Source organism: Xenopus laevis, chromosome 1S (assembly GCF_017654675.1).
Source record: "Xenopus laevis strain J_2021 chromosome 1S, Xenopus_laevis_v10.1, whole genome shotgun sequence".
Classification (NCBI taxonomy): domain Eukaryota; kingdom Metazoa; phylum Chordata; class Amphibia; order Anura; family Pipidae; genus Xenopus; species Xenopus laevis.
Genome location: NC_054372.1, coordinates 79,127,459 through 79,154,242, shown reverse-complemented (window position 1 = coordinate 79,154,242; position 26,784 = coordinate 79,127,459). Strand labels below are relative to the sequence as shown.

The 26,784-nt window shown below is 39.6% G+C and overlaps 1 protein-coding gene and 1 long non-coding RNA gene across 5 annotated transcripts in view; one reads left to right on the top strand and one right to left on the bottom strand.

Annotated features, from left to right (window-relative positions):
- Nucleotides 1-26,784, top strand: part of uhrf1.S (ubiquitin-like with PHD and ring finger domains 1 S homeolog) — a 151,492-nt gene that overhangs the window by 21,565 nt on the left and 103,143 nt on the right. The window contains exon 1 of one of the 3 annotated variants that reach the window (XM_041574997.1): nt 25,220-25,294. Within the exon in view, the coding sequence (XP_041430931.1) occupies nt 25,235-25,294 (60 nt within the window). The 5' untranslated portion in view covers nt 25,220-25,234. 3 annotated transcript variants of the gene reach the window in all.
- Nucleotides 17,124-24,347, bottom strand: LOC121399344. Of its 2 annotated transcripts, none has more exons than XR_005964933.1 (7): nt 24,259-24,347; nt 19,064-19,146; nt 18,888-18,967; nt 18,482-18,619; nt 18,290-18,372; nt 17,906-17,988; nt 17,124-17,501 (listed from the first exon to the last, which is right to left on the bottom strand). It is a non-coding gene; the product is annotated as an uncharacterized LOC121399344 (long non-coding RNA). The 2 variants fall into 2 exon arrangements; XR_005964934.1 differs by having other exon boundaries at nt 18,576-18,619.

Genomic DNA, 26,784 nt, shown 5'->3' with positions numbered 1-26,784 from the left:
CCTTTCCAAATCACCTAAAAAATTTCCCACATATTAGGTATGAAGATAAATCACCCTAAATATGAAAGCCTGGGGTCCACTGAACAATTTAATGTACATAAGTTTTTCGAAGTACATGGTATGTAAAAGACCCCACAATCTACCTTGTGCATACGTATTTGATGGCTTACATTTACATTAATTTATATACACTGCCAGTTTTATGTGGGATAAAAAGTACAAAAAATGGTGACCCCTGAAAACCATATCTTATGTAAAGTACACATTCTGACTAATCCAAAATAGGTATGTCTTTACTCCAAACTACGATACTGCAGTTAAGCAGCGGGTTTTGACATTTCTAAATATACTTGTCGGTATATTCCACTTGTAAGCAGGAATGTCGTTGCAAAGCAACACCTTTTTGGTTCAATAGAAGTGTTGGTGTTGAGGTGGTTAAGAAAAGACGTGCTTTTAAGGCTTTCAAGTTAGTTGAATAGCTAAATCATTTATAAGGTACAAGGAGGCCAATACATCATGCAAAGAAGCTATAAGGCAAGATTAAATTGATATGGAAAAGGATATTGCAGCAAGAAGTAAAAAATCCAAAATTATGTTTTAAATATGTTAATAGTAAAAAAAAAACGAAGCAGGAAGGGTTGGGACCTTTACTATCAGAGGGGGGTCAGCTGGTTGATGAAAACAAAATTAAAGCGCAGATTCTGAACTCATATTTTTCATCTGTCTACACAAATGAGGAACCAGTTAATGAAGGTTTCCTTAATAGTCCCAATTCTAGTAATACAACTAATGATGCATGGATCACACATGAGGAAATTCAAAGATTAGAATGTTAAGATTAACAAAGGTCTGGGGCCAGATGGTATTCATCCCAGGGTACTTGGTGAGCTTAGCTCTGTGATTGCCAAACCTCTTAATTTTTCAGGATTCATTGAGGTCTGGCATAATGCAGAGAGACTGGTGAATTGCTAATGTGGTGCCTCTATTCAAAAAAGGATCCTATTCTTAGCCTCAACTATAGACCAGTTAGTCTGACGTCAGTGGTAGGAAAGCTTTTTGAGGGGTTAATAAAGGATAATGTGTTGGACTTTATAGCATATCATAATACTATGAGTGTGTCAGCATAGTTTTATGCATAATAGATCTTGCCAGACTTAATTTCTTTTTATGAAAAGGTAAGCAGGGGCCTCGTCTGGGATGGCAGTGGATGTGATTTACTTACACTTTGCTAAAGCATTTGATACAGTGCCACACAAAAGGTTACTGGTTAAATTAAGGAATGTTGGCCTGGAACATAGTATTTGTACCTGGATAAAGCACTAGCTAAGAGACTACAAAGAGTGGTGGTAAATGGAACTTTTTCTAATAGTGTTGGTGGAGTACCGCAGGGCTCTGTACTAGGTCCCTTGCTTTTCAACTTGTTTATTAATGACCTGGAGGTGGGCATTGAAAGTACTGTTCTATTTTTGCAGATGATACTAAATTGTGCAGAACTATAGGTTCCATGCAGGATGCTGCCACTTTGCAGAGGTATCTTGTCTAAGTTCGGAAACTGGGCAGCAAATTGGAAAATGAGGCTCAATCTTGATAAATGCAAGGTTATGCACTTTGGCAAAATTAATATAAATGCAAGTTATACACTAAATGGTAGTGTGTTGGGAGTTTCCTTAAATGAGAAGGATCTTGGGGGTTTTTTGTAGATAACAAGTTGTCTAATTCTGGGCAGTGTCATTCTGTGGCTACTAAAGCAGATAAAGTTCTGTCTTGCATAAAAAAATGTATAAAGACAATGGATGAAAACATAATTATGCCACTTCATAGGTCCCTGGTAAGACCTCATCTGAAATATGCAGTGCCGTTTTGGACTCCAATCCTTAAGATGGATATAAATGAGCTGGACAGAGTGCATATACATGCAACTAAACTGGTTAGAGGGATGGAAGACCAATTATGAGAGTAGACTGTCAAGGTTGGGGTTGTTTTCTCTGGGGGAAAAAAGGCATTTGCGAGGGGACATGTTTACACTTTACAAGTACATTAGAGGACATAGACAAATAGCAGGGGACCTTTTTACCCGTAGAGTATTATCGTACCACAGGCCACCCCTTCAGACTAGAAGAAAAGAACTTTCATTTTGAAGCAACGTAGGTGGTTCTTTTCAGTGAGGTTGTGGAATGCACTGCCTGGGTGATGGCTGATTCTGTTAATGCCTTTAAGAATGGCTTGGATGTTTTTTTGCAATGAATGTAAAGCCGATACCTCTTTATGCATCAAATGTGGTGATCCCAAGCTTTATTCCATGGTGCTCTTAACACAGTTCACGAGATCAAACATTTCGTGACCGCATGGCCCTTTATCACTGAAGGGCCACGCGGTGCCGAAACGTTTCATCTTTTGAACTGTGTTAAGAGCACCATGGAATAAAGCTTGGGATCACCCCGTTTGATGCATAAAGAGGTATCGGCTTTTCATTCATTGCTGGCATGTGGCTAGGCCAGTGCCAATACCTGCATCCCCCTCCTGTCTATCGGATGATTTTTTGGACAGACATATCAAAGGTTATTGTGATACTAAACTCTAGTTCGTATAGATATGGGTGTATATATAATTTATGCGAAAGTAGGGAGGGATGTGTGAATTGATGCTGGGTTTTCATTTGAAGGGGGTTGAACTTGATGGCCTTACTTTTTTTTCAACCCAATTTAACTAACCATTTCTGAAAATTGCCTAAAAACATTGCATTTCTTACATTAAATAATGATGCCATGGGTCTACTGAATAGTTTGATGCCAAGTATGCATAGATATATCAAGGCAGCTGGCATGGGCGGACCCCAAATAAAAATAGTGCAAATGAATTTTCTTTAGCTGCCGATTTGCCTTCTGTGAACATAGACCCAGACTGGCCCTCCAACAGCACAAACCCATATATTTTTGGAAAGTACACATTCTGACGAATCTAAAATTGTTAAAAATGTTTGTACTCCAAATGATTAAAGTGGAAATGACGTTAAGATGTAAGGAACAATGCAAGCATAAAATCACAAATCCAATACAATTAGGCAAATCAATGAAATAACTAAATAAATGATTCAACAGTATGGTTAGTGGTCCGAAATAAACATTTTTTTAGGGGAATAACGAGGGAAACTGTAAAATGAAGAACTAAAAAAGTAAATAACAGAACCTATAAATGTGTAACCTATAAGCTCTAACAAGTGTATACATGTGTGAATCGGTAAAAAAACTGCCCTTAGTTATGTGCATACTGTGTAAATGTATGTGTGTAATTGCATGGATGTGTGTGTAGATATGTAAAAAGAAGGGCACTTACTGTTTCTGGTCCTGCGACAATCTCATTGCAGGACCTGCAGCCCCCTAGGCTCGTTGTCTAGGGTGTTGAGCAGCCAGGAGACCCTCTCTGCACTTTGATTTTGCCAGAAGTGCAGAGAGGCAGCCCTTTAAACGCAGAATGTAGCAGCTACGTTCTTGGCATTTAAAGGGTGAAGAGGTGGTTGTTCAAAAACATGTGATTAACACTGGCTTCCATTATCGGCCCTTCACCATGAAGGCCAGAAATTCCGCCCCTACGTACCACAGAATTTGGACAACACTAGGCTAAGAGATTTAAAACTAGGGCCCCCCCTTAGTTTGGTGAGCTAAAGAATTGTGGGAAAGCTAGGGGTTGACTGAGCAGTGGGATTAGTAAAGGTGGAGTAGTGAGGGGGCATACAGTTTACCATCTGAAGAGATCCCTCTTACATAGAAAACAGGCTAATAGTAACAAATCTAAATCTCCATTAAGTAATGCAAAAGTACTAACCTCCCCTGTATGCTGGCAAATTCGTAACGTTTGTCCAGTAAGAGCTGTAGTGTATTGCATGTTCTTAAAATTATAATTGCCTCGGAGTCTGAGAGCTGATGAGTGTGTCTGGGCTTTAACCTTTTCCCTGCCAAGAACGTAGCTCTTGCATTTTTTTTTTTTTTTTTTTATAAAAAAGTCTGTGCCAAGAACATAGGAGCTACGTTCTGTACTTAAACAGCGCTATCTCTGCGTGCACAGCAAAATCAGCGCGCACAGCAAAATCAGCGTGCAAAGAGGAGCGGTAAGCAGAACAACCCCCTAGGTAATGAGCTTACCTGCAGCAGATCGGCAATCCTCCACTCCACGGTCGCATAGACGCACCAACAGCTTCCTTGTCGCCGGACCAGCAGCTGACGTGTTCCAGTGCCGCCCACGCACTTCCTGCTGCAGTGACTCGGCTATCCTGGACCCTCCAGCACTGAAACGGACCCCTTTCATCTAGAGTCGGTAAGTGCCCCTTTTACTTATTTACATACATTTACAGGCATTTACATATACACAGTACACATACTAGTAAAAGTTTTTTTTTTTTCTCCATTTTCTGATCTTTTTTTGATTTTTCACTTTTGCACATATTTGCACACTCATAATACACATATGCACATTTATACACTTTATAGAACTGTACACCCATGCATACACACACACTTATAGGGTGTTTTTTTTTTTTTTTTTTTTTGTTCTTCCTTTTCTAAGTTTCCCTGTATGTTATTTCCCTAAAAACTTTAGATTTCACAGCGTGACTGCTGGATCAGGCATTCTAACGACGCTGTCGGATCAGTTATTTTGTTATTTCGTTGATTTTCCTAATTGTATTAGATTTTTTGTGATTTTTATTGCAAGTTTTATGCTTGCATTGTTTTTCCTTGTCTTTATTCAGCATTTACACTTTGATTTTTTGGGGTAGAAACAAATTTTTAGCAATTCTGTGTTAGTCAGAATGTGTACTTTCCAAAAATATATGGTTTTGAGGGGTCTTTGTACTGTTAGGGGGTCTAACGGCACATATGCAGTCAGCAAATTGACAGCCAAAAAATTCTTATGCACTATTTTCTTTTGGGGTCTGCATGTGCCCACCTGCTTTGGTATATCTATGCATATTGTAGATAAGCAGGTAAACTGGTACAATGCTGCCTTTAGATAACTTTTCCAGTATCACAGCACCTTGCTTCCACCCAAAAGCCAGGCAATGTAGATATTCAAATGTACAGATTCGCCTGCGCTTGTTTGTACAAGCGCAGGCGAATCTGTTGCAAACGGTGCCTTTATTCACGAACACGACATGTTGTGTTCGTAAATAGACACGGTTTGCAGCAGATTCACCTGCGCTTGTTTGTATCCACACCTACATTTGAATATCTATGCATATTGGGCATGAAACTGTTCAGTAGACCCTTGGCATCAATATTTATGGTGTTCTAGTTGTATGTAAAATTGGGTGAGAAATGTGACCAACTGCAATATTTTTAAGAGATTTTCCGGAATATCATAAAAACCACTGCATTGCTTTGCAGTATGTACGGTTTAGCACATTCTTATTCGGCACAAGGTCTACTTTCCAAAAATATGATTTTGGGGGGGGAGGTGTCTTTGTACTGTTAGGGGGTCTTAGGTCACATTATATGCAGCAGGGCGCTATGTTCACAGAAGGCGAATTGACAGCTGAGAATTATTATGCACTGTTCATTTGGGGTCCGCACATGCCCACCTGCTTTGGGCATCAAACTGTTCTGTAGACCCTTGGCATCAATATTTATGGTGGTTTCTAATTGTATGTAAGAAATTGGGTGAGATAAATGCGACTAACTGTAATATTTCTAGGCGTTTTCCGGAAATATCATAAACTGCTGCCTTTAGCGTAGCTTTGCAGTATGTAAGTTTGGATTTTTTATTCAGCAGAATGTGTACTTTCCAAAAATATAGCTTTGGGGAGTCTTCGTACTGTAAGGGGATCTTACGGCACATATGCAGTCAGGGTGCTATGTTCACAAGGCGAATTGACAGCTGAGAAAATTCGTATGCACTATTTTCATTTGTGGTTTCTTCGTACTGGGGCCCCTATACGCCACATACTTAGGTGTACCTATGCATATTGGGCATCAAACTGTTCATCGGACCCCGGGCTTTCATATTTAGGGTGCTTTATCTTGGTATATAATATGTGGGAGATACAATGCTGTAGACTGGACACTTTGAGGTAATTTTTCAAACATGTAACACATTTTTATAAAAACTGTTAAACTTTAGGAAAGAATTGCAACTTGGTAGTTTGCAGTACAAATATATATTTACCCATTTTGAACTCGTTAAGAATCTATTTTCCAATAAGGGGTAGTTTTTTTTATTTTTTTAGGGGTAAACCTACTGTTAGTGGAATGTTTGGCCTTGAAATCAGATGTATGCAGTTTTGTGGAGCGATGCTTTGGAAATTTGGTAGTTTACTGCTTCAGAATTTTGATCTATAGAAGTGGGAAATCTCCATAAAACTATTTGGTATTGGCTCGTTCAGGAGACACAGAACTTTCCAAATCTGCCATATTCTCGTGCATAAAATAAATTATGCTTCTGATATATGCGTTTGTATCATGTTAAACTTTTTTTAAAAAATTTTTTTTATACACTTGGAAGCCCATATATTTTTACAGGACTGGAATGACAACTAAATTCTAGCATATTTCGAAAGCTTAGGTTGTCCTGAAAAAAAAGGATCTTGTTTTCGTGGGTAAACTAAGACCCCCCAGGAAAGTCCCCTAAAGTGAGAGAGCAAAAAATGTTCAAAAACGGTCCGGCAATAGAAGGTCCAGTGAACCAGTGTTAACCAGTGAAAAGATTGAATTTAAGTTGTTGCACCGTAGATGCCGAATGGGCAAAAAGGAAGCATTGCACATGATGGAACGCATTTGTGTTCCACTTCAGGTCTCAATACACCAGTAGTCTTTCGGCAGTGACGTCACATGCCGCAGTTCTTTTCGCCATTCGTATTAACAAAGTAGACAGTAAAGTTACTTTTTTACTTTTTTTATTTCTGTGCTCCTGATGACCATGCTACGGTTGAAACATGTAGGGCAAATGTTCATGTAACTTCTGTCAATTTTTTTTTCTTTACCAGGAGTGTGTGACAGTCTTTGTAAATTGACTACACAATTTGGAGACTTCTGGGGCAGTCTCCTGTTGGATCAGCACCTTGATTTAAATTGAGTGTGCGCCTTCTGACCCTCTTGTTTCCTCTAACACAGGGTCTGTATTTAGTATAGTAAGATTTTTCTTTATAATTTTTACTATATTTTTACACAGATGGTAGAATTCAGATCACTAGTGACGTGTCTAATATCTCATATAAAGCTCTGAGATGCTTTGATCAACACTGGCTTTTTATAGCCACGGGCTATCTTAGAACGCAAGATTTTAAGTCATTAAAATTTGAACAATCTTTTTAATCTCAAGAACTGACGAACTGGTACATTACAAATCCGATGAGGGGATGTGAATAGAGTTCAGTATAGTGTTGCCAGTACACAATTTCTTTTTTTTTTTTTTTTTCCCTATAGTGAGGTCAAAATATTGTGGCCATCTACAGATCTTACTTACAGATCTGGCTTACATCCAAAAAAGATGTAGAATGTCTAGTAAATGTAAATTTCAAATTTGAATTATTAAATATACACCAAAATCATACAATGTTACTTTTGCCTGACCTTATAAGGATATCTTCAATAAAATGATTGTAAAAATGTATTGCCACTAAATGTTCCTCCAACCATCCCATATAGAGGTTAGCAAAAGATTGAGCAAAATTTGCTCCCATTGTTGTACCACAATTTAGGAGAGAATTGGTCTCTAAAGAGGAAAAAGTTATGCGTCAGGAGAAAGTGAATAGCTGTTAACAAAAAATCTGAGTTTCAGAATATGAGCAATACTTATCTAAGTGATCAGCATCGCCTTTAAGCACAAAAGGTGGGGAATAGAACATATATAGTGACCCAACTATAAGGATTCCAGTGAGTCGTTCAACTTAGTGATGTGTGAGCTGTTTTAAAGATATCCAGGTAGTCTCCGAACTAAGGGTATGAGAATAGTCCACTTGTTCAGAAAATGGTTTGCCAAGACATCCCATACGGCAGGGGTGTCCAAAGTTTTTTTTCTCCAAGGGCCATATGCGGTAAAATATACAAACAGCCGGGCCACTCACTGTGGCCACGCACATTTTGTGGCCACACCTCCTGATTAACATGTTAATTTTACAAATTGTAAATAAGAAACACGCACACACAGTGAAACGCGCACACACAGTGAAACGCGCACACACAGTGAAGCGCGCGCACACAGTGAAGCGTGCGCACACAAACGCGCGCGCACACAAACGCGCGCGCACACAAACGCGCGCGCACACAAACGCGCGCGCACACAGTGAAACGCGCGCGCACACAGTGAAACGCGCGCGCACACAGTGAAACGCGCGCGCACACAGTGAAACGCGCGCGCACACAGTGAAACACGCGCGCACACAGTGAAACACGCGCGCACACAGTGAAACACGCGCGCACACAGTGAAACACGCGCGCACACAGTGAAACACGCGCGCACACAGTGAAACACGCGCGCACACAGTGAAACACGCGCGCACACAGTGAAACACGCACGCACAGACAGAAACACGCACGTACAGACACGCACGTACAGACAGACAGACACACGCACGTACAGAGACACGCACGTACAGAGACACACACACAGAGACACGCACGTACAGAGACACACACACAGAGACACGCACGTACAGAGACACACACATACAGAGACACACACGTACAGAGACACACACATACAGAGACACACACATACAGAGACACACACATACAGACAGTCACACAGTCACACACACACAGTCACACACTAGATCTGTAATGGACTCCCTTGCCCAGCTGCAGCCTCACTAAATCCACCCCTACCCCAATCCAAGCACCGAGCAGTTACTCACAGTTCATCAGATGCACGAAATCCAGGCCAGGTAAGGCAGCAGTGTAGAAGGGGAATGGAGCCATGCTTTCAGTTGTTTACTGCCCCCCTCCCTTCCCGCACTACACTAAACTAAACTCCAGTCACGGGGAGGGGAGGGCGGAGTTTAGGACAAGCTTCCTCGAGTCTACACTGAAACACTGTAGGTTCCGTCCCCCAATGACACGTGGTAGGAAACTTTTTTTCTTATAGATGCTGAGGGGGGTGGGATTTTTGCACGCTGCGGGCCAATATAAAATGGATATCGGCCCGCATTTGGCCCGCGGGCCGTAGTTTGGACACCCCTGCCATACAGCAATGATTGGTCTGCCCAATGGAGGCGTTCAGGTTTATGGATTTTAGGCAAGTGATAAAATATGACAACTGGAGATTGGACTTTGAGGTATTCTGCAGTATACTGTTAGAAGCTTGGTAGTTGGTTGTAAAAAATACATTTACCCATTTTTGATTTGTCCAAATGTGCTTTTGTAAAACAGCTTTCTACAGTCTCCCTATGTTTATGGGGTCTTATGGCACAGAATACATATACTAGGTGCTTGTATTGCAGCAGCCAGCGTGTCTGACCTGAAAATACATATGCTCAATTTTTTTTCATTTGGGGTTCTCTATCATCAAAGTATTCAGTAGATGCCTGGTGTGCTTATTTAGGATGGTGATGGTATTATCTTAAGAAATCTGGGCTATATAATGGTGAAAAGCGTTGGGTTTTTTATAAAATGTAACTATTTAACCTTGCTGTTGGGTAGTTTGCTGTAGAAAGACTTATTTACCAATTTTTGGATTTTTCAGAATGTTTACTTCATTTTGTGGTCTGCTCTGCACAATGGGCATCAAACTGTTCAGTGAACCCTTGGCATTCATAATAAGGTGGATTTTTCTTGGTACACAATGCTATGTGGGGGATAAAATGCTAGAAAGTATCTTCGAGGTGAATTTTTATGCCAATTTTGGGGAAGCATTGGGACTCTGTAGTTTGACCTATAAAGACATGGTTACCCATTTTGTAGTCTACTGAATGTGCTTTTTCCAAAAATATATGGGTTACCCCTCAAAAATGCAGTAAATATTTTCATTCATCAGCTGAAGAGACTTCTGGACAATTGGTGTACTCCAACTTCATTTTGGCATCTCTAAATGCCAGGAAATGTTATGCCCATTGTACAAATGATTACCAAACCATTAAGTGGAACTCTGGCATTGATATTTAGGATTTTTTTCTTGTGGATCACCAGGTTGAGAACTGGGGAAAAGATTCAGAACTTTTTATTTTTTTTTTTTGGTCTGTCTACACAACTGAGGAACCAGCTAATAAAGGTTTCCTTCTTAATACTCAATTCTAGTAATACAAAAAATGATGCATGGTTCACAATAGAGGTAATTTAAGAGATTCCAACGTGTATTCATAAGCAAAGGTCTGACTGGATGGTATTCATTCCAAGGTACTAAACAAGCTCTGCTCTGTGATTGCAAAACCTCTATTTTTTCCGAATTCATTGAGGTCTGACATGGTAACGAGAGGCGAATTGCTGATGTGGATCCGCTATTCAAAAAGGATCCCATTCTCTGCCTCAAAAATACAGGCTACTTAGTTCTGTAGTAGAAAAACTCTTCAAAGTTGTGTTAAGGGATGAGATACTGGACTTCATTTAACATCAAAATACTGAGTTTGTGGCAGCATGGTTTTGTGTAATATCTCGCCTGACTACTTTAATTGCCTTTTTTTAAGGAGGTGTGCAGGGACCTAGACTATGGGATGGCAGTGGATGTAATCTACTTGGACTTTGTTAAAGGAAAGCTATACCCCCAAAATGAACACTTCAGCAACCGATAGTTTACATCATATTAAGTGGCATATTAAAGAATCTTACCAAACTGGTCTCTAAGTAAATCTTGCCCTTTTACATCTTTTGCCTTGAGCCATCATTTTGTGATGGTGTGTGTGCTGCCTCAGATCACCTGACCAGAAATGCTGCAGCTCTAACAGGAAGAAGTGTTGAAGCAAAAGACAAAACTGTCAATTGGCTCGTGACCTAAAGTTTGGTTTGTTGGTATGTTTGAGTTCTCAGTGAATCTTACGATCCCAGGGGCCGGCCCTTTTTTGTTACCAGACAGTAACCAATCGGTGACTTAAGGGGCACATGGGTATTAACTGTTTGCAATTGATCCTCAGCATGCAGCTCAGATTAAAAAGCAAACTCCCTTAACAGGTCCCATGGGGGCCCCTTTCAAGTCACTCAAAAGACCGTTGTTCTACTCAAACATATAAAAAATCCAGTGTATTTATTAGGTTCTATTAAGACAAGGCCTTGCGTGTTTTAGATCAGCAGATACTTGATTATAGGCTACATAAACATACATTGTACAGCATATTTAAAGGAGCTACCACAATGGTGCCTGGGCATGATTAGCAACTCAAATCACATAAGAGGGAAAGCTGTGTAGGCGCCATCTTGCTGCTCCCCATTTGTAGGGAGGACTCTAGAACATGCAAAACTTTATAGGAAAAAACATCTTAATTATATACATACACAGGAAACTGAATCAAATAAAAAAAAAATAGCAAGTCACATCATCCCCCTGTTCATACCTAAAGGGAATCTGGTTGTTACAGTATAGATCCATTTTGTTTATCTATGCAATTTTTTTTTAAATTCAGATCTCCCCTAGCCTTATTTGAAGGATACTCTCTCTATTCCTTGTACATTGAAAAAAATCCAAATTATTATTGCAACGTGTGTTTAGCCACATTTATCTCTGGTGTTTTTGATAATGTGTTCATGCATCCTTTCTTTAAAGGTGTGCCTTGTCTGCCCCACAAATTGTGGGCCAAAATTGGTAAAGCAGATCAGAGGGACCTGGGCTTTCTGGTAACAAAACTATGATCCTTAAAGACTCTATCCAATATGTGCTCTGTTTTTAAAATGGTTAGATTATCTTAATTTTCACTCACCATGTTGTTGACTGAGTGAGCACACATAATACAGGATTGGGCTTACAATGTGTTGGTGACGTCCTCGTTGTGCTTGGTTGACTATTAACTGGTTGATTTTTGTATTTGGTAAACAGTATCGACAGTTCTATAGAAGGTGAGGGTCAGCAAAGACCTAGGACAGCCACGTATGTAGTCTATCCCTAAGCACAAGACTTTACAAATTCATTATTTAGAACATAGTCTTAGCCTTAAATTAGCCTGTTGGAATATAGAAGTGGTGTGAATGGAGTGAATCCACAAGGATTATTGAAATACCTAATTAACTGTGCAATGTATCCAGACCACCCTATAATAAGGTCATCTATATAGCGGCCATAAGACACTGTTCACTTAACGGGTTATTGTCATGATATAGATAAGCCTTCCCACTGCCCCATATATAAATTGGCAAAAGAAGGGGGCAAAGATTGCCCACATGGCCGTACCACACTTCTGCAGAAAAAACTCTACTGTGGGCACCAGCTGCTTCAAGCACTTTGTGTGCAGATTCCTGCTCATCCTACGGTCTCCTGTCACAAATGCTGGGAGAGGGAGGTGGAGCGAAGGTGAAGTCAAAGCATTTTATGAGCCAAGTGACTTCAAACAATCTGATAAGGAAAGAACTGGACAGGGTGCTGTGTTCTGCCACACATGTGGGAGGGAGTACATTCAAATGTTGTTTAATAGAACTGCTTTCCTGCACAAATTACTTCTGTTTCGCCTCCTCCATGGGGTGAACATGCTGCTTAGACAAGCAGGACAAATTAACTCTTGCATACCATCTCTGCGCTAGGCTGAGTTAAGTGTTCTATTATGATCAGTCAAACTACAAGATGTATAGCGAATTAGTTTTTTCTGCTAGCTAATTGGAGGCTAGTAAGGGGAAAAATGTAAGTCTTTGATGCTCCCACATGACTGCAGAATAGTTGCCCTGCCCCTTTGAGAACTTTCTCCTATGTGAGAACTGTAGCTTTTCGGGTTTGTTTTAAACTATACAGCTGGCAAAATAGGTACACCATTATGGGAAAATCATGCTTTTGTTTTTTGGGTAGCAGTGAAAAAAGGTCAACACCTTTAAATATGCTGTACAGTGTATATCCTATGATAAGTATCTGCTGAGATACAAAATGCACAAGGCCTTGCCTTGGTAGAACCTAATAAACTGGATTTTTATTACTTCTGTGTGGCGGAATGATCTTGAATGCCTACTCAACTATATCACGGTTTGAATCCACTCCCTCAGCTGAAGGCTCAGTTGGATTCTATTTTAGACACACACTCCAGCCTTTTTACATTAAGCATTCCACAACCTTACTGTCCTCTGTAAATAACAACCTATGTTGCTTCAAATAAAGATTATTTTCTTCTAGTATAACAGGGTGGCCTCTGGTTTAATCAATGTTGTGGAATAGATATCCTGCTAATTGCCCTCTAATGTACTTGTAAAGTAAAATTATTCCCCCCCCTCAAAACAACCCCAACCATGAAATCTACCCTCATAATCCATTCCAATAAATTTTTTTTTTTTTTTTGCACTCTGTCCAGCTCATTTATAATCAATATATATCTATATCTAATCTATATCTAATCTATATCTAATCTATATCTAATCTATATCTAATCTATATCTAATCTATATCTAATCTATATCTAATCTATATCTAATCTATATCTAATCTATATCTAATCTATATCTAATCTATATCTAATCTATATCTAATCTATATCTAATCTATATCTAATCTATATCTAATCTATATCTAATCTATATCTAATCTATATCTAATCTATATCTAATCTATATCTAATCTATATCTAATCTATATCTAATCTATATCTAATCTATATCTAATCTATATCTAATCTATATCTAATCTATATCTAATCTATATCTAATCTATATCTAATCTATATCTAATCTATATCTAATCTATATCTAATCTATATCTAATCTATATCTAATCTATATCTAATCTATATCTAATCTATATCTAATCTATATCTAATCTATATCTAATCTATATCTAATCTATATCTAATCTATATCTAATCTATATCTAATCTATATCTAATCTATATCTAATCTATATCTAATCTATATCTAATCTATATCTAATCTATATCTAATCTATATCTAATCTATATCTAATCTATATCTAATCTATATCTAATCTATATCTAATCTATATCTAATCTATATCTAATCTATATCTAATCTATATCTAATCTATATCTAATCTATATCTAATCTATATCTAATCTATATCTAATCTATATCTAATCTATATCTAATCTATATCTAATCTATATCTAATCTATATCTAATCTATATCTAATCTATATCTAATCTATATCTAATCTATATCTAATCTATATCTAATCTATATCTAATCTATATCTAATCTATATCTAATCTATATCTAATCTATATCTAATCTATATCTAATCTATATCTAATCTATATCTAATCTATATCTAATCTATATCTAATCTATATCTAATCTATATCTAATCTATATCTAATCTATATCTAATCTATATCTAATCTAATTATCTATATCTAATCTATATCTAATCTATATCTAATCTATATCTAATCTATATCTAATCTATATCTAATCTATATCTAATCTATATCTAATCTATATCTAATCTATATCTAATCTATATCTAATCTATATCTAATCTATATCTAATCTATATCTAATCTATATCTAATCTATATCTAATCTATATCTAATCTATATCTAATCTATATCTAATCTATATCTAATCTATATCTAATCTATATCTAATCTATATCTAATCTATATCTAATCTATATCTAATCTATATCTAATCTATATCTAATCTATATCTAATCTATATCTAATCTATATCTAATCTATATCTAATCTATATCTAATCTATATCTAATCTATATCTAATCTATATCTAATCTATATCTAAAATCTCTTTTATATATTAAGGACTCGCCTTAAAAAGCATCAGAACATTGGAGGCCACCCCTTGGAAACAGAACTTTAATTTAAAGCAGCAGTGAGGTTGTGGAATGCACTGCTGAATGATTTTTTGATGGCTGGTTCTGTTAATGCCTTAAGAGTAGTTTCCTCTTGCTCAAATACTACCGTATATACTCGTGTATAAGCCGACCCGTGTATAAGCCGAGGTACCTAATTTACCTAAGAAAACTGGAAAAATTTATTGACTCGTGTATAAGCCTAGGGGCCCCATGTCAGATTTCAAAATGTGAATGTGACCCGGCCGCAACAATTGGTGGACACTGGGCAGGTACCTGTTAAAGGGTCCTCTGTCTACTCCTATTTCATGTTTGCTTCCCTCTGCCACTTCCCCCCCATCTGTCGCTCTCCCCACCCCGGCCCTCACGTCTGCTGCTCTTCCCTCTGTCACAGTAAAACGTGACCCGGCCCCAGCAGGACTGTCTGTGACTGACTGTGTCGCCGCCTGTGTATAAGCCTAGGCGCCCATGGCCACCACGTGGCGGCCATGGGCGCCGCCATTTTGGGAGCGAACGCCGGCAGGGAAGGACGCGCCGCCCGGAGCTCCTGGACCTGCTCCGGGCGGCGACACAGTCAGTCCTGCTGGGGCCGCGGAAGGAGGTATGACCCGCGTATAAGCCGAGTTTGAGTTTTTCAGCACATTTTGGGTGCTGAAAAACTCTGCTTATACGCGAGTATATACGGTATATCATCTCATATAGAGACATCGGCGGTGGTGGGATGGCGCCGGTCTATAAAAGAAACCCGGAGGTCTGGCGCGGGTGGAGGGAGAGCTTGGTCGAATTATACCAGACCTGCACATCACTAGTAGTAATGTCTTCTCCCAGGGTTATGATTCACTGAGCTCATGCACTAACTCAAGGAGCCCATATACTGGATCCAATTTTCAACAAATTTGGCATTTTTGGAAACTTAAAAAAAATAAAACTGATTCAAACCTAATTTCTTGCCAAAAGCACAGTTAACAAAATCTTGTGCCTGAAAATTAATCTGCAAGTTCTTAATCTAATACATACAAAGTTTAACGAGTAAATACTAGATGCCCAGATGTAAAAGGCTTCAAGTTCTCTGGGCAAGTCAATCAGCAGTGAGTGGTGCTGTGGTCTGACTGCCTTTCTTGCTGTAAAGATTACAGAGTGCCAGTGGCTATTTAGTTTTCACAGAGGGAAAACCCTTTGTTTCTAATATTTGAGTTGATGAGGGAATGTTAAGCATTTCTGTAAGTTAGGCTGTCTGCTGAGACTTTTCCTCATCTTGTTCACACACTATTACTAGCTCATGTCTATTAATACAATGCAGCAGGTTGTTTAGCAGCCACAATCTTTGGCTGCTTGATGTCCTATTCATAGCACCCTGGCTTGGCTTCACCACACATGCTCCTGGCCACCAAGCTGGTCTATATATATTTTCCACGAAAAAGCCAGCACTCACGATAAATAGTATAAATTGCCTGGGTGCAGTATCCAAATTTTTCGATATACAACCAACAGAAAAGATCCGCACTCACAGGTCTTAGATAAAAAAATAAAAAAGTTTTGTTGCAAAGATGTAAACCTAACGTTTCAGCCTCCTCCGAGGCCTTTCTCAAAGTAACAAATTGTTTGTAAGAATGCCCTAAATACAAGAATTGGCGGGAAACCAGACATATAGGATATGACTTATTGACAACATCACCAAAACCCAACTGTTAAGTATCGTTAATGACATACAAAAAAATTAATAAAAAATACATAGCACATATGTAGCTTCTGTTAATCACCTCTAAATTTAAACAATATGATTCTACTGCTAAAATCACGGTCTTCTATAACAATTTTTCAATGTATCACTTTGTTGACACTTATCGCATCATTATCACAGTGTTAAACATTGTTGCAAAGACATCTAACAATTGAGCGTAGTTGACAAGCCTGCTCTGGAGTTCTATCCTTCGTGTATGTATATTAGTACTTCCAAATACAAAATGAATAAAAAAACACTACCCACCAATGTGTAGCTACAAATCCCTGTATATGTCATTAAATAACTACATTAGCACCGTACAAAAGCACGAGGGGTCGCCACACCCCCTATGCACCCCACTATAGTGTGTGTTATACACTCTTCTAGTTTTAACCCCATGTGGCTATTTCAATAAGCGGACAAACACTTGACACCTTCCTGCTCTTCCGGGTGTCTGCAACTGCACAGCTGATGTGTGTGTGTGTATACAAATTAAATGTGTATCATGTTTGTGTAACGAACCCCTTTAACAGTGCAACAAATTCATATCATGGATTCCCTATATCATTTTATCACCCTAATTTAGGTGTCAAAAAAATCTTTACTCTTCTTCTATAGAATTCGACACCATACAACTATGTGGATTTAATTAATATAACTAGCGTGATACTCATATGCCCCCAGTGGTAAAAATTACTTGGCCCATTAATATAAACGTGTAAATCAACCCCACAGAATTATACCATATAGATAAAAAACACAAACCCAAAATATGACATTTAAATAAAGTGAAAAAATGTAGAAATGTCTACTAAGTCCCAATATCATACATGGTGTGCAGTTCCAGTCACTATCCGGGAGTTGTGGCCTCCGCTCATCTACTTTCATCCACAACGGGTGTTAGAGGTCTAAGAAAAAACAAATATACAATCACCTGTGGATTTAAACCGCTGCAGACAACAATCGGCAAAATAGTTGGAGAGGGTGCATTCAGATCCCTAAAGTTTTCTTAGATATTAATAACATACACCTTCGAGGATTTAATCACTTAGGGTTTAACCTTTTCCCTGCCAGCCACTTTGTCCTATATGCGAACATCTACTGCCAAGCAGTTTTTGGACATTTTGCACTCATTACATTTATTTAGGATTTGGCCTCCAAACACCCCAAAACAGGGTCAATACACAAAAGCAATTTCAGCTGGAAAGTTTGGAGCCGCGCTATAGGTGCACACCTTGCAGTTCTTCAGTCAAAACACCCCTTTACCTGTGAAATACCCCCCACAAACTATATATTGCTTGAAAGTGCACACCTGCAGCTAGTCAGTGGCGCCATCCTTTCTTTCCTGCATGCAGATTTGTGGGTGCAGTTCTCCGTAGAATATTGTTGTTTGACCTGAAATAAAGAAAAAAAAAGTTCCAAAGTTAAGATTTCTCCCGGAAATTGCCATGACAACTACAAAAAACCTACCAAGTATCAATCTCCAACTTCTCCTGAACAAAATGATACCCTGCATGCATGGGTGCACCTAAAGACGCGGCCTCCAAACACCCCAAAACAGGGTCAGTACACGAGCAATTTCAGCTGGAAAGTTTGGGGCCGCGCTATAGGTGCACACCTTGCAGTTCTTCAGTCAAAACACCCCTTTACCTGTGAAATACCCCCCACAAACTATATATTGCTTGAAAGTGCACACCTGCAGCTATTCAGTGGTGCCATCCTTCCTTTCCTACATGCAAATCTGTGGGCACGGTTCTCCGTAGAAACTTGTAGTTTGATCTAAAATAAAGAAAATATAAGTTCCAGTTAGATTTCTCCAAAAATTGCAATGACAACTAAAAAAAAAACCTGCTAAGTATCAACCTCCAACTTCTGAACAAAATGATACCCTGCATGTATGGGTGCACCTAAAGACGCGACCTGCAAACACAAGCGCAATTTCAGTTGGAAAGTTTGGGGCAACACTATCCTTGCTTTCCTACTTGCAGATATGTGGGCGCAGTTCTCCGTAGAAATTTGTTTTGACCTGAAAAAAAGAGAAAAAGGGTCTAAAATTATATTTCTCCCCAAAATTGCCATGACAACTAAAAAACCTACTAAAGTTCTGTCTTCAACTTCTCCTGAACAAAAAGATACCCCACATATATTGGTGTACCTAAAGATGCAGCCGCCAAACATTCAAAAACTGGGGCAATAGGTAAATTTGAGGCTGTGCTCTAAAATCACACCTTGCGGATTTTCCCCCTGTACCTGTGAAATACCCCACAAATTGTATAAGTACTGAACATACACACCTTCAGCTTTAGAGAAGTGCTGTCCTTGCCTTTGTATATGTAATATTCTGGAGCCTATTCTTTACAGAAATGCACATTTCCTAAGGAAACAGGAGAAAAAAAAAAAGATTCAACATTAGATTTTGCTCCAATTCCCCAAAGACAAGTAATAAAAACTTACTGAATATTCTACTTACCTTTCTTTATAAGTTTAGCTGAGCTTCTTTGGACCCTTTCATTTCATCTGTACTCTATTTCTTTGTTTTTTGGGGGGAGGTTACTGTTAGAACATTAAATGAAAAAACTGTACATTTATGGAAAATATAATTTGCCACCAAATAGTCAGCAACACCCCAAATCAACCCACCTCAATACGCCATACCACCACAGCATAAATATTTTAATTTGTGGCACGAGCACACAAACTGTATGAATAGCTGTAACAACCAAAATTCTACAAAAACCTGAGTGCCTATACTAATTACAAATATATATCTCACAAAAATAAAAAATATCCTCCGTAAATGCATTGAAAGCTGAGCTATTAAGTTTTCAGAGAAAGTATCCTGTGTCTCCAAAAGTGGTATAACAAACTGGTATAACAAACTGGTAAACAAAAGAGTAAAGTGGCTATAGAGGAAGCTGATCCTAAAACCTAAATCTAGACTTAGGCTAGGACAACACTAACGATTCCGGCGCGATCCCACGCACTGCCAAAAAATGCATGTGATTTGTTGCAAGCGACAAAAATAAGGTAAGAGATAGATAGAAGTGTCGCACCATTGATCCGACGCGACACGACGGATGCAGACGCAGTGCGCAGCGTCTGCATCCGACAGTAGTGTCGCGTCAGATCAACACTGCAACACCATGCGACAATTCTATCTCTTACCTTTTTTTGTTGCATGTGACGAGTTGCATGCGTTGTTGTTCGTATAATCCTAGCCTAAATGTTTGAAATGTTTGAAATGCAGATTATCTCCATGTGCCAAGATCACTTTCCAAAGAAAACTGAAGCCCTTTCTAACAAATTCTAGACAGAACTAATATACTAAAAAAACTTGAAAATTTGGCCCAGAAATACAGGCTTAGTAAATGCACTGAAATTAGTTTGAGGTGTCAGTAAAAAAATGTTGTGGCATCAGAGAGATGAATCATCAGCAGGCAAGATGAAATTATCTCATGGAGTCATCACGCACCACATATTTTAGGCGCCCTTCTCCTTCACCTACACCTCAAATAACTACACCTCCCAATGCAGCGGGGAAATAAATACCAAACTAAACACAACAGAAAAGTTATATAATTGCCCTGAACACATATAAACCAGATGTATGCAATATTAATTTTGCAAAGGGGATACCAATTCTTGTCATAAAGTATAGCCAATCAGTACACACAACAATTTATCATTCAATAGTGTAGCTGCGTATGGTATATTTCAAAACATGGTTTGAAACATAACCCAGGGTTGCGAGGGCACTTTGGGCAATAGTACAGTGTATCTCGTCTGATGCCCCTTTTGCGGCACACTTTGCAAGCTTTTTGGGCGAATCGCTTGCCAGGAGTGGGTGGAAGCGTGTCAATAAAATGCTTCCCCATCAATCGGGCCACATTGTCACTTGCATGCATCTCTGGAATGCCACCAAACAGGGCAGGGAGTATCTGCAACTGGTATTTATAATAGGATAATTTTGGGCCTGGTACTGCTGCCTTATAAACAATGTATGAATTTTGAAGGGCCATTTGTATCAAATATATACCAACTTTCTTGTACCAGGCCTTTGTTTTTCGGGTGGCATTGTAATAATGTTGGAGTTGATCAGTTCTATCAACACCACCCATGTACTTGCTGTATTCCTTGCTACAGAGGGGTTTGTTTTTAGGGGGCCTACCTGCTCTCTGTTCAGCAATTACTGACGTGTCGTGGATTGTCGTCAGCATGAATACATTTTTCGTGTCGCTGTATTTGATGGCAAGGAGCTCATCCTGTCTCAGGGCATAAATTTCTCCACGACTCAGTTTTTTGTTTACAAGATCCTTGGGCAATCCTTTGCGGTTGCGATTTATTGTGCCACAGGCTGGGGTGTCTAAACAATAAAGGGTTCTAAATAAAAGGATGCTTGTATAAAAGTTATCCACATATAAGTGGTAACCTTGGCCCAGAAGTGGAGTGATGAGCTCCCAGACAATTTTGCCACTGACAGTCAGGTCAAGGGGACAACCAGGGGGGTCTAATTGGGAGTCCTTGCCCTCGTAAATCAAAAAATAGCTGGTGTACCCCGAGCTGCTTTCACAGAGCTTATAAAATTTGATCCCATAGCGGGCACGTTTGCTAGGGATGTACTGCCGGAATTTTAGGCGCCCTTTGAAGAGAAGTGATTCATCTATACAAATGTTTTTGGAGGGGGTGTACACTTATCGAAATCGCTCTGACAGGCTATCTATAAGGGGCCTCAATTTATGTAGCCTGTCATGTCCCGGCTCATTAGGGGGTACAGCAGTGGCATTATTGTTAAAATGAAGAAACCGGAGCAGTAGCGGATACCGGTTTCTAGGCATTGTGGCTGAAAAAACAGGGATAGACATCACAGTAGTGGTATCCCAGTAGGACTCCAAAGTATTTGCTTTAACGAGACCCATGGCTAAAGTGAGGCCCACAAACCTCTTCATCTCGTTAACATCTGTGGGATGCCACGCGTGTGCTCGAGCATATCTGGGTAGGGGATTTTGGGCAATATATTGCTCGGCATACAAATTTGTATAGAGGACCATATCCTGTAGGATGGCCTCAGTCAAAAATAATTGAAAAAAATCAATGGGTTCAAAATTTCTAGTGTCCACCTTTACACCTGAGACTGCAGTAAAAGGGGGAATTTCAGGGGAAAAATTACCAGGAGGCCCCCACGCAGGCTCTCCTCCAGTTGCAGCATTAGCCCTATTGCCCTCTTCCTCTTCCTCAACACCTTGATCAACCTGATCATCCACATCCTGCTCAAGCTCCATGGGCTCCTCAAGGGCAGTAACAGTGCTGCTACTCCCACCCGGTGACTCATCCGTAGAGGACTCACTATCTGATGCAGGGGGCACATACTCAGAATCAGTCGCTAAACTCCTCTGAGCTAGATGCCATGCACAGAGCCAGCAGCCTCTTCGACCGAATAAAACCTTTTGGCCATGCTGCCAACAAAATATATACAGACTCTATATATACCCTATTCAAAAAAGCTCACAATCAGAGGGACAAAAAGAAAAAAATCAAGTGATTTCACAGTATGACCTGTAGCCAGAAAAAGAGAAATTACTTCTAGTAAAACTACTGCAGCGCTTGCAAAGGTAGAAAAAAAATTAAGATAAACAAAACCTATGAGCCAAAACCCTTGCACTATTGATGAATTGAAAAAGTATGTTAGCCCTATGCACCTGCCAAAAGAGCCAACAATCTGGCACACACCAGAGCCTAACCCCTTGAGCCTTCTGAAAAAAGCTTCACTCTTACTCACAAGACAATAAAACACCACTCAAATTCAACCTAATATCAACACAAGTGATTATATAGTCACACTGTGATAAAAAAATATGGCAATGCAGAACTATAAAATCCAATAAACACAAGAAACAAACAATCAAGGATAAGTAAGAAACCCTAATGGAATGCAGCACAAAACTGAAAATGCTACGGCAAAAGATCACAAAAACCAAATATACACAAAACCACTAAAAATGCTATGAAACCAATACAAGAAGGCAGACTACACTGTGATTTACGTTTAGAATACCCTTTAAAGGAGAAGGAAAGGTAAAAACTAAATAAGCCTTATCAGAAAGGTCCATCTAAATATACCAGTAAACCCCCAAAGTAGTGCTGCTCTGAGTCCCCTGTCAAAAGAAACACTGCATTTCTTTCCTTCTATTGTGTACACATGGGCTTCTGTATCAGACTTCCTGCCTTCAGCTTAAACCTCATTGCCCTGGGCGAGAGCATGCTCAGTTTGCTCCTCTTCCCCCTCCCCTCCCTTCTCTACTGTAATCTGAGCCCAGAGCAGGGAGAGACTCAGGCAGGAAGTGATGTCACACCACATTAATATTGCAGCTCCTATCCTAAACAAACAGAGAGCTTCTAGAGCTTTTTACTCAGGTATGGTAAAGCATTCTGCAGAATAAATATAGCATTCTAGTTTGCACTATTGCAGCTAATCTATTGGCAATAAAATGCCTCCGTAGCTTTCCTTCTCCTTTAACAAATCACACTGTGAAATAAGGTTGCAGAAATAATAAGCAGCAATGAACGCCAACACAAAATTCAATAAACACAAGAAAGAACAATCAACAAGTAAGAAACAGTAGTGAAATGCAGCACAAAACCGAATATACACTAAACCACTAAAAATGCTATAAAACCAAGAAAGCAGATCACACCGTGAGATTTGGGTTCAGAATTCCAGATCACTAGTCACACTGTGATAAAAAATAATATATGGCAATGCAGAACTATAAAATCCAATAAACACAAGAAACAAACAATCAAGGATAAGTAAGAAACCCTACTGGAATGCAGCACAAAACTGAAAATGCTACGGCAAAAGATCACAGTAGTGTAATGCAGCACAAAACCAAATATACACTAAACCACTAAAATGCTATGAAACCAATACAAGAAGGCAGATTACACCGTGTGATTTACGTTTAGAATACCCTATAACAAATCACACTGTGAAATAAGGTTGCAGAAATAATAAGCAGCAATGAACGCCAACACAGAAAATTCAATAAACACAAGAAAGAACAATCAACAAGTAAGAAACAGTAGTGAAATGCAGCAAAAAACCGAATATACACTAAACCACTAAAAATGCTATAAAACCAAGAAGGCAGATTACACCGTGTGATTTGCGTTCAGAATTCCTGATCACTAGTCACACTGTGATAAAAAATAATATATGGCAATGCAGAACTATAAAATCCAATAAACACAAGAAACAATCAAGGACAAGTAAACAACAGTAATGGAATGCAGCACAAACTGAAGATGCTACGGTATAAGATCAATGAAAATTAAATAAATATAAGAATACTGCAAAATAACAGTAACACAGTAATGAAAAGTAAGTTCAACAAGCTCAACAGCAATAAAACCAAGAAAATGAATATAATAAAAAGAAAAAAGAAGTAGGTAGAGAGGAAACAAAGGCAAAGTAATACAATGTATGTATGTGTACACTTGTAATAGGTGTGTCTGTGTGTATGTTTGTGTATATGTTTGTGTATGCAAAAGTGGGGAACAAAAGAAGAATAAATGCTAAAAGAAAATCAATTTAGGTAAAATGTATAGTAAGTGTGTGTGTATAGTAAGTGTATAGTAAGTGTGTACAATGGGAGTGCAAAAGAGTACCAAATAGGCAGATCTCGCCAACAATGGACACTGGGGGACCGCAAGCTGTAGCAGGAAGGCTCCTCCAAAAACATCCAGCAGCAGAGACCAAAGGGGGCGGCTCCAGAGGGTAGCAGGTATTTATATCCAGCAGATACACGTGGTGATCATGTGACTGGAGCATGGGGTCGGCGCTGGGGCATCTGGTTGGAGGGGAAACTAGAAGATTCCATGCTCGTTGCCTAGGGGATCGCTGACCGATGTCATCACTGCAGGGGCTGACAGGCGCAGATCTGATTGGAGCCGATCGTGAAGAGGAGGATCGGTCCTGTGGGGTCGGCGCTGGGGCAATCGGTGAGGAGGAGGGTCAATAGGAAGGCCTCTGCTCGTTGCCTAGGGGATCAGCAAGCGGATCTCACCGCAGGAGCAGCGCTGACATGCGCTGATCCTGCATAAGGTACTACTGGGGTCGGCACTTGTAAAGGGGGTCGGCGCTGGGGCAATTGGGACAGGGGAGGGTTAACTAAAGTCCCATTGCATGTCGCCTAGGGAGTGTGCAACACGATCACACCGCTGGATCACAGCCAGCATGTGCAGATCGCAGCACAGGGAGGCTGGGGGAGAAAACGTAGGTACTACGTTCTTGGCACTCTGGTCCCATTCCTGCCAGACCGTAGTACCTACGTTCTTGGCAGGCAAAAGGTTAACGTCAAATGACCACTTCATAGTATTAAAGTTCTCCGTATGCGAACTATATAGTGGAGTCATCAAATTGGAAAGTTTTACACCCTTTAAACTTTAAATATTCTCCTTGTGCAGATAATGCAATAACAATCTGGATGCATTCCAAACAGACTGTGGAAAGTGCAGATAAGCTCTGCAACGATCCAAAACTCACACAATTGTATGGTGCTTCCCTCCACCGGAATCATATGTTGTAGCGAGATAAGTCCACCATCCATAGGCCATTACGGTCTACAGAATCGTGCTGTGAGGAATGGGAATGTTCACCGCATCGGTCCAACATCTTCACATGGGTGCACGGAGCAATGCAGGAGTAAGTATGCCCGATATACGTAGATCATCGGCAGACGCCAGATGCATAGTGGCTAGAAACCACCGACTCACAGGGTTCAATAAAACTTTGCATTTTGATGACTCCACTATATAGTTTGCATACGGAGAACTTTAATAATATGAAGTGGTCATTTGACCTTTTAAACCCTAAGTGATTAAATCCTCGGAGGTGTATGTTATTAGTATCTAAGAAAACTTTAGGGATCTGAGTGCACCCTCTCCAACTATTTTGCTGATTGTTGTTTGCAGCGGTTTAAATCCACGGGCGATTGTATATTTGGTTTTTCTTAGACCTCTAACACCCGTTGCGGATGGAAGTAGATGAGCAGAGGCCACAACTCCCGGATAGTGACTGGAACTGCACACCATGTATGATATTGGTAGTAAGACAAAACAGAGGTGCCAAAAGGATAAAAATAGCTAAAAGCACTTAAAAACCCAATGGGTAATTCAGAGGAGGTAGTAATGAACTTACCTCCTCCAAGCAGACACCAACGAAAGTGGTAATTTTCAATAATAGTTTATTCACAAAACAGTATTGCAACGCGTTTCGCAGGCATTTCCTGCTTCATCAGGCAATATGGAACGGGAGCAAAAACAACTAAAAAAACAGACAGGCAAATTTGTAAAATATTATTGTATACAGCTGTTCGGATTGTGGGGAAGTGTGGATACTGAGTGATGCCCTTGGGCCAAGTATATGGGGGGAAGGGGAAACAAGGGGAGGAGAAATAGTTCACAGCATGGGGAAACAAGTGCTGATGGACATAATAGGAGACATAAAATAGTATCTCCTATTATGTCTCCCACCAAGATACTTGGTTTCCAATTTAGATAATATATACTAGCAGCCTATCCCCCATGTCCATCAGCACTTGTTTCCCCATGCTGTGAACTATTTCTCCTCCCCTTGTTTCCCCTTCCCCCCCATATACTTGGCCCAAGGGCATCACTCAGTATCCACACTTCCCCACAATCCGAACAGCTGTATACAATAATATTTTACAAATTTGCCTGTCTCGGTTTTTTTAGTTGTTTTTGCTCCCGTTCCATATTGCCTGATGAAGCAGGAAATGCCTGCGAAACGCGTTGCAATACTGTTTTGTGAATAAACTATTGCAATACTGTTTTGTGAATAAACTATTGAAAATTACCACTTTCGTTGGTGTCTGCTTGGAGGAGGTAAGTTCATTACTACCTCCTCTGAATTCCCCATTGGGTTTTTAAGTGCTTTTAGCTATTTTTTTTGGCGCCTCTGTTTTGTCTTACTACTATATCGAGTCCACCCCGAGTGGAGGGGTATCATCCCCTTTTTCTTCTACAGAGAGCGACATTTTATTCCTGAGTGGGGTCAGGATAATCTCCCCACCTGCCTATACAGTGGTTGCCTATCGGTAACCCTGGTTTGTGAGTATTAACTTGTTTACTCTACCATTACTCCCTGTAAAAACATATTACACTATTGGGGCT